The sequence below is a fragment of the Eubalaena glacialis genome, chromosome 7 (genome assembly GCF_028564815.1).
Source record: "Eubalaena glacialis isolate mEubGla1 chromosome 7, mEubGla1.1.hap2.+ XY, whole genome shotgun sequence".
Lineage (NCBI taxonomy): Eukaryota > Metazoa > Chordata > Mammalia > Artiodactyla > Balaenidae > Eubalaena > Eubalaena glacialis.
The window spans coordinates 71,282,133-71,297,332 of NC_083722.1; the positions used below are offsets into that span (position 1 = coordinate 71,282,133).

Here is a 15,200-nt window from a genome sequence, read left to right on the forward strand (position 1 = left end):
GACGAAGCCACAGGCATGTGAGAGACACCGGGAAGGTAACATCAACAGGACTTGGCCGTGGGAGTGGGAGTGGAGGGAAAGGAAATGCAGGGCTCAAAGATAACTTGGTTTTGGGGGGAAGCTGGGACCATCAGCCAGGAGGGGGAGAACATTTTAGGTGGAACATGATGAATTGGAAATGTCAGCTCAATATCCACCTGGAGAGGAGGAGATGCTGGAGGAATCTTCACTCTGGATGCCTTCATCAAGGTGGGTGTTTAGTTATCTGGGCCTTCAGAGCTGGACTGTTGGCACCTGGAGGGTAGCATCTGCATCTCATTCATTTTTATATCCTCCAAATAAATGCCGGCAGAAGATGGCACTTATCGCATTCATTCTTAAGATTTATAGACTAAATATGCAAGTGCCAGTTCACGTGCTAGAAACTGGAACTACGACACAGAACACGTCTCGAGTCCAGCTGTGGGTTTTTAGAATCCAGATTTCCTTCTGACTAAGCTTATTTGAGGATGTGATTACTTTTGTTCTGCAGACAGCCCCATCCAGCAGTCATCCAGAGCCAACCCCCTCCAAAATCAGCTGGGACAGCCCTACAATCAGGGAGGGGAGAGACCGTCTTGCCAGCAGCCTACATCTGCACAACTGAATTTCAGACCCTCATGAAGTCTTGAGGGATGCTCCTTTCAGGGAATGCTTTCATATTTTAGAGCCTTCTGAACTAAGCAAGGATAAGAAATCTATGTCTGAATGAAGGAATAAATGCTAAAAGATTTTCTCAAAATCTAAGAAACGTTTTTCTGGATGGCAATATAAAATTTCCAGATGGGGAAATTTTCCGCAGAAGAGGGGGCATATAGGACCCCTTGATGTAATGTACTTCTTTCACTCCCATCGCTGCAGTGGTAGCATTTCCCAGTGCTGTGCCTTCTATGCTCCTTCCTGCCCTACTTCTCCTTCAGCTCCACCTCCTCCAGCTCCTCTGTCTACCTCCACCTGCCCCACCAAACTCCCTTTCAATAGAAGGAGGTGCCATCATAGGTGAAGGCACCCGGGGGGTGAGGTGACGGGGGAAGGCCAGGTGCCTGTTGCCGGCAGAACCAGAAGTGCCGGAGCAGACTTTTGAGGTGTCTGCGGAACTTGACCCCGACAAAGACGTAGAGCACCGGGTTGAAGCAGCAGTGGGAGAAGGCAACGTTGCGGCAGATGAGCAGGGCATAATCCAGCTGCTGGCTGACCTCACAGCTCTGAATGACCCCAAGTTTCAACAGTGTCTGCAGAAACAGGATCAGGTTGTAGGGAGCCCAGCTGAGGAAGTATGCCGCCACAATGGTGAAGATGAGCCTAACTGTCCGGTGGCGCCGTTTGGACCGCGAGCGGAACAGGGTCCTGAGAATCTCCACGTAGCAGAACAGGATAATCCCCAAAGAGAGAAGGAAGATGATGTTGTGCTGGTAGACTGAGGCTAGGAACCACTCGAGTTCTGAATAATCACAGCCTGAAGGGAACACCTTGTGGAAGATGGCATCGGGGATGGAGGCCAGGATGCTGGCTGCCCACACAGCTATGGTCACCAGCACGCGGCACTGGAGGGTGTGGACACGCAGGGATGAGATGGGACTCACCACGGACAGGTAGCGATGGACGGTCATGATGGTCAGGAAGGAGATGCTGCTGTAGAGGCTGATGGAGAAGATCATGTTGAGGAGCTTGCAAAAGAAGTCTCCCAGCAACCAGCCCCAGTGGTACCCCAAGATCCACACGGGCAACAAGCAGGAGAACACCAGGTCTGAGAGACACAAGTTGAGGATGAAGACGTTGGTGAGGGACTCCAGGCTCTCATACTTCACCAGGACCCACAACACCAGGCTGTTGCCCACCATGCTGAGGAAGAACACCAGGCAGTACAGGATGGTGGTGCTGAAGGTGGCAAAGACAAAGGTCTTCTTCTCACACAGAAAGCTCTGAGGATCATACTCAAAAGGGGTGGTGGTCTCCGGGATGTCTGAGGGCTCCATCTAGACGTTGAGAGCATCTGAAGTGATACAGACATGGAGTTCAAAGCCATATGGTTAGGCTAGACAGCAATAGGACCCATGAGACAAAAAAGTGTGGTCCATGGTCCAGCTACTGGTCGGCGAACTATTTATAATGAAATTAGGAACTTTTGCCAAAACGTGAAGTCACTAAGCATGCTGTTTAGTTTGGTTAGCATTTTTTCTTAGCAAGACTTTCTTGAAGGAAGTGACACATTAATTTACAGTATGTCATAAGCCCCTTCCCTTCTTGAAGACTGTCATTTGAGTAACACTAAGCTAGACCAGTGTCCCAGTAGGTGGAGGAGAAAGACAGTGGAACTGGATTCAAAGACCTGAGATCAAATGTGGGGCCTAATATCACGTTCCTGGGCAAGCTTTTTAACCTTTCTGAACCTTGGGTCCTCATCTACAAAACAGGACTAATGATCCCAGAGTCATTCCTTCATTTATTCAACAAATATCTACTAAGCATTTACTATGCCCACCTGCCTTTCCCTCTCCTCTCCCTCTGTCCCTCCCTTCCTTTCTTTCTTCCTCTGCTCCCTCCTTTTCTTCCTCCCGTGAAATGTACAAACGCTGATGGCAGGATTGTTTCAGGAAACTTGCTGTCTCCAGGAACTAGTCCAAAAAGAGAACACACAAAAGGAGCAAACATCTCTCTCACGTAAATCCAATTATGAAATAATCTCAAGACTTCAGTGAATGGTGAGAATCTGGGAGACCAAATCCCCACTAACACAGAGGATTAACTCTCAGAGCAGAAAGCTTCATCACCTCGGAGTTTGGTCTACAGAATATCTTACAAGCAAGTGGAAATAACCTAGTGTCCAATAGGAGGGGAGTAGCTAAGAAAACATATGGTCAAATTGATTTAATCCTCTGTGCTAGTGAGATTTTAGAAATAGTGAGACTAGGACTTCTCTGGTGGTGCAGTGGTTAAGAATCCGCCTGCCAATGCAGGGGACACAGGTTCGAGCCCTGGTCCAGGAAGATCCCACATGCCGCAGAACAACTAAGCCCGTGTGCCACAACTACTGAGCCTGTGCTCTAGAGCCCGTGAGCCACAACTAGTGAGCCCACGCACCGCAACTACTGAAGCCCGCATGCCTAGAGTCCGTGCTCCGCAACAAGAGAAGCCACCGCAACGAGAAGCCCGCGCGCCGCAACAAAGAGTAGCCCCCGCACGCCACAACTACAGAAAGCCTGTGTGCAGCAGCGAAGACCCAATGCAGCCAAAAGTAAAATATAAATAAATAAATAAATTTATATATATATAAAAAAAGAAATAGTGAGACTAGAAGGCCAAGGAGACAAAAGAGAAAAAGTGATTGAAGAGCTGGAAATTTCATTGAGAGGCAAATGAAGCTGCAGGGCCTCAGCGAAGGATGGGAGACTCGGATGAAGCACCTGCCTGAAACAGATAAGAGAGCTCTCATCATCCACTATGTGCCAGGCACTGTGCTAACACATTATACTCAGCTGCTCCCTTAATCCTGCAACGCTCTCTCTTAAGACGTGACCATTTCCATTTTACAGAAGAGGAGACAGGTTCAGACTGGTAAAATGACCTTCTCAATGTTATAAAGCCAGGAAGCAGCAAGGAGGGCCAAGACTGGAACCCAGGCTTTATGACCTTGTATTCTGAGGAGGAGAACTGGAGAAATAGTTTCCCACTTCCTAGTTTGGGACAGGAAGAATAATAGCGGTGAGGGTGCAGTCTCAAAATGTACCCTATTTTAGGTAGTTAAATCAATTTGTGTCTCTAAACACAAAAGTGAAGATAGTTGAAAATATTAATATGGTTGTTTTGTTTTGTATTCTTTTGATATCTAGAGAGGGATACATATGCTTTTGCATGTTTATTGTCCACTTCTGTTTCTTATTTTTTAAGTGTTTATGGATTTTATTCATTTTTCTACTTGGGATAACACTGTTTTTCTTACGGATTTTTTTTTTTTTTTAATTATTAGCACCTTTAATTATTATTTATTTATTTATTTGGCTGTGTTGGGTCTTCGTTTCTGTGCGAGGGCTTCCTCTAGCTGCGGCAAGCGGGGGCCACTCTTCATCGCGGTGCGCAGGCCTCTCACTATCGCGGCCTCTCTTGCTGCGGAGCACAGGCTCCAGACGCGCAGGCTCAGCAGTTGTGGCTCACGGGCCCAGTTGCTCCGCGGCATGTGGGATCCTCCCAGACCAGGGCCCGAACCCGTGTGCCCTGCATTAGCAGGCAGACTCTCAACCACTGCGCCACCAGGGAAGCCCACTTACGGATTTTTAAGAGCACTTTAGTCTGGTCAACCCATTCTGCTTTTCACTATGTCTTATGGTCTTATTTTTTTGACATTTAGAAATTGGGTACTTACATTTTAAAGAAGAGCTTATCTGACTCAATGCAACAGCCCTTAATGACCAATGACATATGCCAGGCGCTATGATAGATGCTGGATTATATGGTATGAACGTAATAGACTCTATCTACAAGAAGCTTACAGTTTAGAATGAAATCAGAAATGATACAAATACCTGGGATTTCCTGTAGTGTGACAAGTTGGAAGTGGAGATATTTTGGAACAGGGGGTTTGTAAGCACCCTTCATATCGTACAAAGCCAAAGCTGGTTGTTTGAAAAAAAAATTTTTAAAGGTACTAAAACTCTAGCTAGACTGAGAACAAAAAGAGAGAGAACACGAACTGTCAATAGCAGGTATGAAAGAGTGCAGATCTTACAGACTTTGAAAGAATAACAGAGAAATATTATGATCAGTTATAACAAATTCAACAACTTAAACGAAATGGACAGACTTCTTTAAAAATTCAACCTACCAGAACTGACATGAAATGATATGACATAGTCCTACCTTTATTATAGTAATTTAGTTAACTCTAAAAAACTGTCCCAGATGATTTTTCTAGTGCGTTCTCTCAAACATTTAAGAAAGAATTAACAATGATCTTAGGCAAACTACCTGAAATACAGGATGGAATATTCCCAAATTGTTTTATGAGGCCAGCATAGCCCTGATACCAAACCAGAGAAAGATATTACAACAGAAAACTATAGACCAATATCCCTCATGAAGATAGACATAAAAATCCTTAACCAAATATTTGCAAATCAAATCCAGCAATATATTTTAAAAGGTTAATACGTCATGACCAAGTGTTTATCTCAGAAGTATGAAGTTGGTTTAATATTTGAAAATCAATCAATTTAAGTGACCATATTAAGACAAAAACTATATGATCCTTTTTGATAAATGCAGAAGAGCATTTGACAAAACTCAACACTCATTCATGATATAAACACTCAGCAAACTAGAAATAAAAGGGATATCAGGCACCTACAAAAAACATTCCAGTTTTTTGTTGGTTATTGATTCATTTACTCAAATTTTCAGAGGAGCTGCCAGTCAGGGCCTGGTAGCCCTTGGGCATAGAAAGAAGAATGGTGCCAAACCCCAAACCTCTCTGAGTTACATCCTAGGGGTTTGGTTCCCTTTGCCTGTCATTGCTCTCCCACCCCATCTCTGAAGCCCACTTCAATTCTAACAGAGTAACTTTAGCTTTCTGGTCCACATTATAATTTGGATTGAGAAATACAGCTCTAAATTACCCAAACACTATAATAACAGTGCCTTACACAGAGACTTATAACCAAACACCTCCACTTTCTTTAGCACAAGGAAAAGCAAAGCATTATATATGATAGTTGTACTCAAAGCACAGTCCACAGACCTGCTTTTTAGCAACACAGGTTTTTGGCAATCCCCAGATCCAGGGAATCAGAGCCTCTGGAGGGAGGGCTCAGGAATCTGCATTATTTACCTGCTCTCCAGGTGGTTCTGATACCTACCTGGGAGTTTAAGAACTCCTGCTATAGGCTATTAGAAGTAGAGGAAAACATATGTTTGAAATGTTTGTAAAGGAACTCACCTATATCTGCACCTCTTTACACGCGTCTTGAGGCAGAAATGGTGCTTCTTTGTTTCATATTTTGCGCAAAGAAACCGAAACACCTACCCTTCCCAGTAGGCTAGAGGAAGGTGAGGGAAGGCTAATGTGCAGAGTCTCAGAGGGAGACAGAGGGAGAGACAGCGAGTCTTCCTAATCCCCCCTCTTCCCACCACTAGGCGTCCTGGCTTGATCTGCTCCCAACCCCCCACTCCACCCAAGACCTCATGTAGAACCTGGCTATGTCACCCGTCACTTGGAAAAGAGCTGGTCATCCAGCCTGTCTCCACAGGAAGGTGGGGTCCACAGCTTAGGGGTCATCTAAGCCCCTGGGTTCCACCAAGGATAGATGCAGGTAATTTTGGAGTTGGAAGGGATCGTAAAAGATAATGTATTTTTTTAAAGTGGTATTTTAATCTTATCAAAAATTATACTTGATTAATGTACCAGTAATACTTGATTATTATTATTTTAAATTGAAATAATTCATGTAACAAAAAATTTAGCATTTTAAATTGTATAATTCAGTAGTTTTGGGCATATTCACAATGTTGTACACCACCATTACTATCCAATTCAGAACATTTCCATCACCCCGAAAGAAATTCATGCTTGTTTGCCAGCAGAAAATCCTACTCCTTACCTCGCTCCATCTCTTGGCAACCACTAATCTACTTTCTGTCTCTATGGTTTTGCCTATTCTGGACATTTCATGTAAGTGGAATCATATGTGACCTTTTGTGTCTGGCTACTTTCACTTAGCATAATATTTTGAGGGTTCATCCATGTTGTAGCATGTATCAGTACTTCATTCCTTCTTATGGTTGAATAATATTCCACTGCATGGATAAGCCACATTTCAACCAGTCATCGATTAAATGACATTTGGGTTGTTTCTACTTTTTGGTTATGATGAATAATGCTGCTCTGAACATTCATTTTTAAATTTCTGTATGGATATATATTTTCAATGCTCTTGGGTATTTACCTAGAAGTGGAATTGCTGGATTGTTTGGTAACCCCATGTTTAGCTTTTTGAGGAACTTCCAAATCATTTTCCACAGAGCTGTGCCATTTTATTTTCCCACCAGTAATTTATGAAGGCTCCAATTCTGTTGATTTTCTCTGCAACAATGGGATCGTATGATGTACATTGATTTATCCTTTTTCCATTAAACAAAATGGAATGAAAGTCTTTCCAAGCCTTCTTCTTTATAACAGCTGGAAAGTGTTCCACTGCGTTATGGTATCAGGCTTTACCTATTTTCCTGTCAATGGACATCCAGTTTGCTTCCAATTTTTAAAATTATCACAATGCTGCAGGGATTAAAGGTATATCTAATACAAACACCTTTAATGTACTGGTGTTGAATTACTGTAGGATGGATTTCTAGAAGTGGTGCATTTCTGGGTCATAGGGAATGTGCATTTTACATTTTGGTAAGTACTGCCAAAATACTTACTATTTAGAACCTTTAAAATGGTTGTATTTATTTACATTTCCAAAATAGTGTATACCTGGTCAAAATCAGGTGTTACTAACTTTAAAAATTTTGGTCATTCTGAAAGGATACTTGTAGTATCATGTTGTTTTGATTAAAATATTGTTATTTTGAGTTAGGAATTTTCTCTACAGATTTATTGTCCAATTGTGTGTGTGTGTAATTGTTCCTTGCTGAGGTAGATAATTATTGCAAGGACTCATATAGTAAGTGTTTAACAAATGTTTGTTCCCTAAATATGAAGACACAATTTGAAACTAACGTTTTCACATTTCCTCACATTTGGTTTCATTGTGAAAAAAGTTCATGCTCTCGCCTTAAACAGAAAGTTCTAAAACACTGGTCAGGCTGGACAAAGATGGAATTGAGTTCCAGCCTCATACAGACTCGCCATACAGAAGGGGAAGTTCAGTTCTGGGTAAAGCACAATGTGGATAGGGGCCTGGTTATCACATTCAGGGTCTGGACCCATCTGTGGGGAAGTGGGATTCAGGGCAGAGACCAGCATCAGAGGTCTTTGGTATCAGCATCAGAGTCGGGCTCTTGGCAGGAATTAATTGCTGTTAATAGGGGAACCACTGACTCTAGATCCCCAGGGTCTCATGATCTAATTGGACCAAGTCTAGCAAGATGGATGGTTCTGTTTGAGCCTCAGCCCCATGCACATGAGAACAGGTACAGGCATGGGCACATGAAAGGTCTTGCAGCTTTGGGAGCCCTTGGAGACAGCATCCTGGCTTCACTGGGAAGTACATTCACAGGGCACAGGAGGGAGGAGGCTGACAGCATCCAGAAGGCCCATCCACCTCTCTGTTGGAACATCTAGCCCCTGGCTGGGGTGGCCCTAGTGGGAGAGACTAGAGCTAGTGTTTGATTTGGGCAAAGGTATGCTGGAGCTGGCTCATAGCAGCTTGTGTGCGTTTTATTTTTAGGAATTTTATGAGTTGGTTGCTGTTGCATTAGTAGCATGAAATCAACCATGGTGGAAGTATTGACACCTTGGAATCTGGCAATCACTGCAAATCAGGGCTTTTCCCTCTGGAGAGCTGGTTGTTAAAATTTACCAGCACACCACTGGATAGAAGGTTAGCATTTTCTTAGAATTGCTCCTGAGATAAAGTCTCTAATTCCTATCCTTGCTGGTGTAGTGGTATCATTCAGGATTCCAGAAAGGGACAGATGGCCCTCTCAAGAGGGTGACTGAGGACAATGCAAGGAAAGGACTTTTACAAAGGTGTGGGCAGTGTGTAGGGAATGCAAGCAGCGATGGTGAGGTACCCCTGGGCCAGCAAGAGTGGGCAGCTGCTACTGAGCCCAGGGCTGAATGCACAGGAGAAAGAGCCACTGAAGGACCTGGTGAGACGGGCCCTACAAGAAGGTTGCTGGACACTGAACGTGGATTTTGGCAGAGGAAGTATTCACTTCCACCACTTGCCCAGCAGAGAGAGAGCCAGAAGAATAAATATGCCAACCTCTTTCTCCTCCCACCCCACTCCACCCAAACTCCTGCTGGTGCCTTCTACTGGCACCAGCAGGGAGGCAAGGGAGACTGCTGATGCAGCCCATACAGGGGAGCCTCAGAAGCAGAGGCGGGTGGGGAAGGTGGAAGGCAGACCTGGAGGGATGGAAGTAAGGCATCCAGTTCAGAGCCTTAAGTGGTCCGTCCCCATCCAGCTCATTTGATGCACGCTTCCCTTGCCCACTGCCCTCGGTGGCCACACACGCTGCTCCCTCCCTCCCCTGCTGGTTCATAACTCCTCCTCCTTGGCTTAAACTTCACCCTCCTGTTGACTGTGTTCTTTTACACCTTGTCATTCTTCAAAGCAATTCTCTGCTTATGCTTATGCTTATTATGCTTATCATTTTTATCCAATAATGATTCATTTAACAATTAAAATACCAGCAGCCAACATTTACTGGCACTTCCCACATGCCAGGCACTGTGTAACTGTTAGGCTGTACTCGAGAGGGCAGGCACCATGTCTCTGTCTTGTTCATTGCTCTCTCTCTCCAGTGCCCGGGACAGAGCCTGGAACACACTAGGAGCTTGACAAACATGTGGAGTAAAAATCCTCACAATGACCCTAGCAAGTGCTTCCCAGCTCGTGTGTAGCATGGGAGATTACATATGGCTGCAAATGTTTCACTGCTCCTTCCACTGAGAGGCAAAGTCTAACTCCATTCTCCTTGAACGTTGCTGGTCTTGGTGACTTACTTGACTGATAGAATGTGGTGAGAGTGAGATTCTGGGACTTCAGCTGGGTCCCTAACATTCTCATTGATAGCCTTGAACCACCATTTATAAAGTCCGACTCCATGAGGCCACCATGCTGGTGAGGCCACATGTGGAGCGGCTGCTAGTTCTGGCTGAGCCCAGCTCTCCAGCCTTCTCTGTTGGGGCTAGACCTGGGAGGGAAGCTGCCTTGGAGCAGCCCTCCATCTCCTGGCTCAGTGGCATCGAGGGACCACCAATGATGCCACACGAAAAAGGATTATTACCCAGCTGAGTGCTGCTCAGGCTTCTGAGTCACAATTTATGAGATATAATAAAATGGCTCTTATTCTAGACCTCTATATTTGAGGGTGCTTAATTACACAACAATAGTCAGAACTTATAATATTGGTTAGGGGGAAATCCCTATGCTGACTTTCCATCCCACCTTTACCCATCCCACGTTCTACGTGCCCCTTGACGACTATCATCACCCAGAGTCTTGCTGACTCTCCAGCAAGCTACCTTTGATGTGGCTTTAACAGAGGTGCCCACTCAAGGGAGCTTCCGTTTGAACATGGCTGGGAAATCCCCCAAGGGCAGGCCTGGCTGCTCGGTGGGCAGCAAAGAGAGCTGAGTTGTTCTGGGTCAATTGCCAAATCTTCACATGGCCCCCCTTCAACCTTTTGTGACAGTGAAATCACCGACTCCCGGGGAGAGGCCCTTTCCTTGGAGGCCTGCTCTGCCCACCCGACCACGCACAGGCCTGGTTGGATGGTTTTCACGCTGACAGTTGGGGAAACCAGGCGCTGGCTGGGGTTGCCCCGCTCCCCGGCTGGTCCCGTCCCAGGCAGAGCAAACACTGCTGGCATCACCAGGACTTGTCTGTGAGGAGCTTCCAAGGGCCACACGGGTTGCAGCTAGAGGACTAAACCCTGGGGGTGTGCTCTGAAGGGGTGGAGGGTTCTGAATGGAGCCTTTTGGACGTTTCTGGCAGGACCACAGGCTAAAGAGACGTTTGAGAGGCTTGAGGCCTCTTGACCTTCTCCAGGGCCTCCGGAAGGGGCCGCGTGGGGATGCCCCTGGGGCTTTGCCAGCCCACCCTGAGCAGCAAGGTCTCCCTCTTCTCACGCCCGCCAGTGCTCCTCAAGCACACTTGGGTGGGTGGGGGGGCGTCGTGACAGCATTCCTGGCAGAGGCAGCAAGAGTTCGGAGAAGAGCGAGTACAGGATGTGTTCGTGAGGCAGTGAGACGGGTGCATCAGGGCCAGACCTCACAGAGCCTCGGACACTCCTGGATGCCCTTGGCACAGCCATCATTTCTGCACTATGTGGGGCTCGTGAAGAATGCAGATTCCCAGGTCCTTCCCAGACCTATAGAAACAAGCTCTTCAGGTGAGGCTTGGGCCTCTGCATTTGTGACAAGTGTCCGGAGGGTTCAGAAGGAAGCCAGGCAGTGTAGAGATTAATACCATGGGCTCCAGAGTTAGGCTGCAGGGGTGCAAACGTGGGCTCCAGGATTCAGTGCCCTTGGAATTTTGGCACCTCAGTTTCCCCACGTGAATTGCAGATAATTACAGCATCAACCTCACTGACTTGTTATGAGGATTAGACAAAGTGAATGAGTTAGGTACTTAGGACAACGCCCAGTGAGTGCTCAATAACTGTGAGCTCCAGCTACCCGGACGATGGCAGTAGATGCAATGCAGGAAGCAGTACCTTCAGTACAGGGTCAGATCTCAATAAATGTTTGTTGAATGGAGGACAAGAGCAAAACACATTCAGCCATACCACTGGCACAACCATGCCATGAACATTTATTTTTATAGCAAGCTCTGGCATTACTCTAGGTGCTGGTGGTTCAAAAAGGAATAAATCATTCCCTGCCCTTAAGATGCTCACAGATGTGGAAATGGGTGGTTAGGATACAGTGTGTTAAGTGTGATGTGAGGGACAGGCTCTGGGCATACCAGCCTTGGAGAGGCAAGGAAGGCTTCCTAGAGGAGGTGATGTCAAAGGGAGATCTGAAGGATGAGTAGGAGTTATGCAGGGAAAGGGGACGAATGCCAGGTGTGGGGGAACACTTATGCAGTAGGGCACATTCTGAGCCTCCCAATGACTCGAAGTGAGAGAGACGTGTGGTGGAAGAGGCAGACCGCTGGGGTTTGAGGCTGGAAAGATGAGCAGCATCAGCTGGTTGGGTTGAGTTGGGTTGCCCAATGCCTTCAGGTCTGACTAGCTCATCTCACGCACTGCACGTCCTGATCACGAAGACTGCCTTGTGTGTCACTGAATACCAGTCCCCTGTATTAGTCAGTTAGCACCCTGCTTCGGTGTCCAGAGTATGAAAAGTCACAGAGGTCCAAATCCCTGCCCAAGTCACTCTCAAGTGGAGGAGTGTCAAATAATTTGGAGTCCATGTTTCAAAATCACCACATTCAGGGAAAAGTTCCTGAAGGAGAGGACATGGGCCAAGTCTTGAAAGGTGAGTAGGACTGAACAGGGAGAGAAGAGGAGGAAGGATGTGCCATTCGGGGACCAGCAAATGTAAACATCAGGAGATAGGAAGTCTTGGGGCTGGGTCAAAGGACTCAACTTAGGCTCGAGACAAGATGTGTGCTGAGAGGGGCGGTAGGAGATGAGCAGGAGAGGGAGGCAAAGGCCCTTGGGTGCTAAGCTCAGGAGTCTGAAATTCATCCTGAATGGAGAACTAGTGAAGGGTTTTAAGCAGAGGAATAAGGTGATCAGTGGATTCACTAGGATGCTCTTGGCTGTAAGTGACAAAGCACAGGACTGAAGAGGCTTAAGTGGTCGAAGCTGTTAATTTTCCATAGGAAGGTAATGCTAGGGTTGGTGCAGCAACTTGGCAACGTCATCAAGAACCATGGCCCCTTCTACCTCTTGTACTAGCCTCAGCGCCTCTGTAGTATCATTCCTCACGACTGCAAGATGGCTGCTATGGCACCAAGCATCACGGCTTTGTACAGCATCCAAATCAGGAAATAAGGAGGCATATGTCTAAACAAGCAGCTTTCATTGGGGGCAATTTTGTGATGTCTGGGGGGCATTTTTGGTTCTCACAGCTTGGAGGGGGTACTGACATCTAGCAGGTAGAGGCCAGGGATGCTGACGAACAGGACAAACTCCCATGAGAGAAAATTACCAAAATGGCAATAATGCCGAGGTTGAGAAACAATGGTCTAAACCGACTGGGTGCCCTTAGCTTATACACGGAGGTGAAGTTGTGTCACTGCACGTTTGGAGCTAAGAGCCCAGAGATTCAGTTTCATGGCTTAGCTGCTAAGGGACACTAGACACTGCCAGATATGTCAATGTATTATAAAGTTACAACCATATGAAGTTCTAGAAAGACTGAAATGTAAGAAGTGAAACCAAAAAAGGGGGAAAACAGAAATAGTTATCAGATGGATGGGGAACGACTTCATAAACATATATTTAATATATGCATATAAACATAAATACAATATGTCTATGGTTTTCAGTACATGTCATTTGAGAAAGGCATTATTATCTGTCAGACAGTGAATTGGTTTGCAGGATATAGCTTGCTTTCTTCTTGATACATCTTTAGTTCCTGGAATTTCTATTCTGTTGTTGTAGTCAGTGTAGTGTCTTTTTTCCTTTCAATTTTCTGAAGCAGAATTAGTTGGATTGACCTTGTTGTGATAGGGGCAGTGATGGTGGGAAGGGGGGAAGAAGCTGACTTAGAAGGGAGGTGTTGTCAACATACAAGAAATTCAGCTTGTCTACAGTCAACCCAGACCCTGAAATGTCACTGGTATTTCTGCTGGAGGTTTCTGGTTTGGCCTAATTCTTTTAGAGATGCAATGCTGATTTGGTATTTTTTTTTCTTCCTTCCGAAACAGCTTCCTTTTCCTGTTTTTTGTTTACCACGGTCTCTGCCATTAGCCTTGTTTTTTGAAAATGAGAATTTGAGCTCTGCTGGTTAGGTGTGGGTATAAGTATGCCATGGGGGTGTGTGTGTGTGCGTGCATGTGTGTGGTTGTGTGTTCCTGTGTGTGTATGTATAGATTTCCATGTCAACACAAGTTGGCTGGCAAAGTTCTGGGTGCCTTCAATGATAAAGATGGGTCTCCTTCTAACCCACCCTCACCATGAAATCAACAGCTGAAAAGAATATAATAAAAATAGTAAACCAACTTACTGTGCCTGAAAATCTTCAACAAGTGAGTTACTAGAAAATAAATAGCACACTTTTCAATAATCCAAGGATCAAACAAGACTCAAGGGGAATTAAAAAAAACCACATTGAATGGCATAAAAGTGAAAATACAACATCAAACTTTGTGGGACACAGTTAAAGCAGCACTGAGAGGGAAATTTTTAGCACTAAATGCTTACATTAGAAAAGAGAAAATGTCCCACATAAATAATCTAAGCACCTATCTTAAGAACCTAGAAAAAGAGAAGCAAAATAAACTCAAAGTAAGCAGAAGGAAAGAAAAAATAAAGAGAATTGATAAAATTGCAAACATAAACCCAAGAGAAATGAAACAAAAAAAGTCTGTTCTTTGAAAAGATCAATAAAAGTGATATGCCTCTAGAAAGACTAACGAAAAAAGAGAAAGACACAAATTACTAATATTAGGAAGGAAACAGTGGATATTGCTACAGATTCTGCAGACATCAAAGATAATAATCAAGGACTTCCCTGGCGGTCCAGTGGTTAAGACCCCGCGCTCCCAATGCAAGGGGCCTAGGCTCAATCCCTGGTCAGGGAACTAGATCCCGCATGCCGCAACTAAGAGCCCGCATGCTGCAACTAAAAGATCCCACATGCTGCAACTAAAAGATCCTGCATGCCACAACGAGACCTGGTGTAGCCAAATAAATAAATAAAAAAAAATATTTTTAAAAAAAGATAATAATCAAATAGTATGAACATCTATATAACTTAGATGAAGTAGACTAATTCCTCAAAAAACACAGGTTACCAGAACTCACCCAATATGAAATAAATAAATAAATAAACTCACCCAATATGAAAGGGCTCACCCAATAAGCCCTTCAAGGAAATTGAAGTCATAATTTAAAACTCCTGAGAAAGAAATTTCCAGGCCCAGATAATTTGACTGGAAGATTCTTTTAAATGTTTAAAGAAGAATTAACACCCATTCTACATAATCCTTTCCAGAAAATGGAAGAAGAGAAAATACTTCACACCTCACTTTGTGAGACCAGTATTACCCTGGTACCAAAACTAGATAAAGATGGTACCAAAAAGTACATAATATAACTACAGACCAATATCCTTCACAAATACAAATGAAAAAACTCTTTAATAAATATTAGCAAATAGAACATGGGGTTTATTCCAGAGATGCAAGGCTGGTTCAATACTTAATCAGTGAAATCCACTGTATTAAAAGGCTAAAGAAGAAAAACCACATGATCATATCAACTGATACAGAAAAATCATTTGACAAAATTCAACAACTATTGGGACTTCGCTGGTGGGG

At 44.8% G+C, this 15,200-nt stretch overlaps 1 protein-coding gene across 1 annotated transcript; it reads right to left on the reverse strand.

The window, feature by feature from the left end:
• Window positions 1–1,013: 1,013 nt before the first annotated feature.
• On the reverse strand, window positions 1,014–2,024 carry XCR1 (X-C motif chemokine receptor 1). Its single transcript, XM_061195312.1, has one exon. The coding sequence runs from the start codon at window positions 2,013–2,015 to the stop codon at window positions 1,014–1,016; it is 1,002 nt and encodes a 333-aa protein (XP_061051295.1). The 5' UTR covers window positions 2,016–2,024.
• Window positions 2,025–15,200: the final 13,176 nt, after the last annotated feature.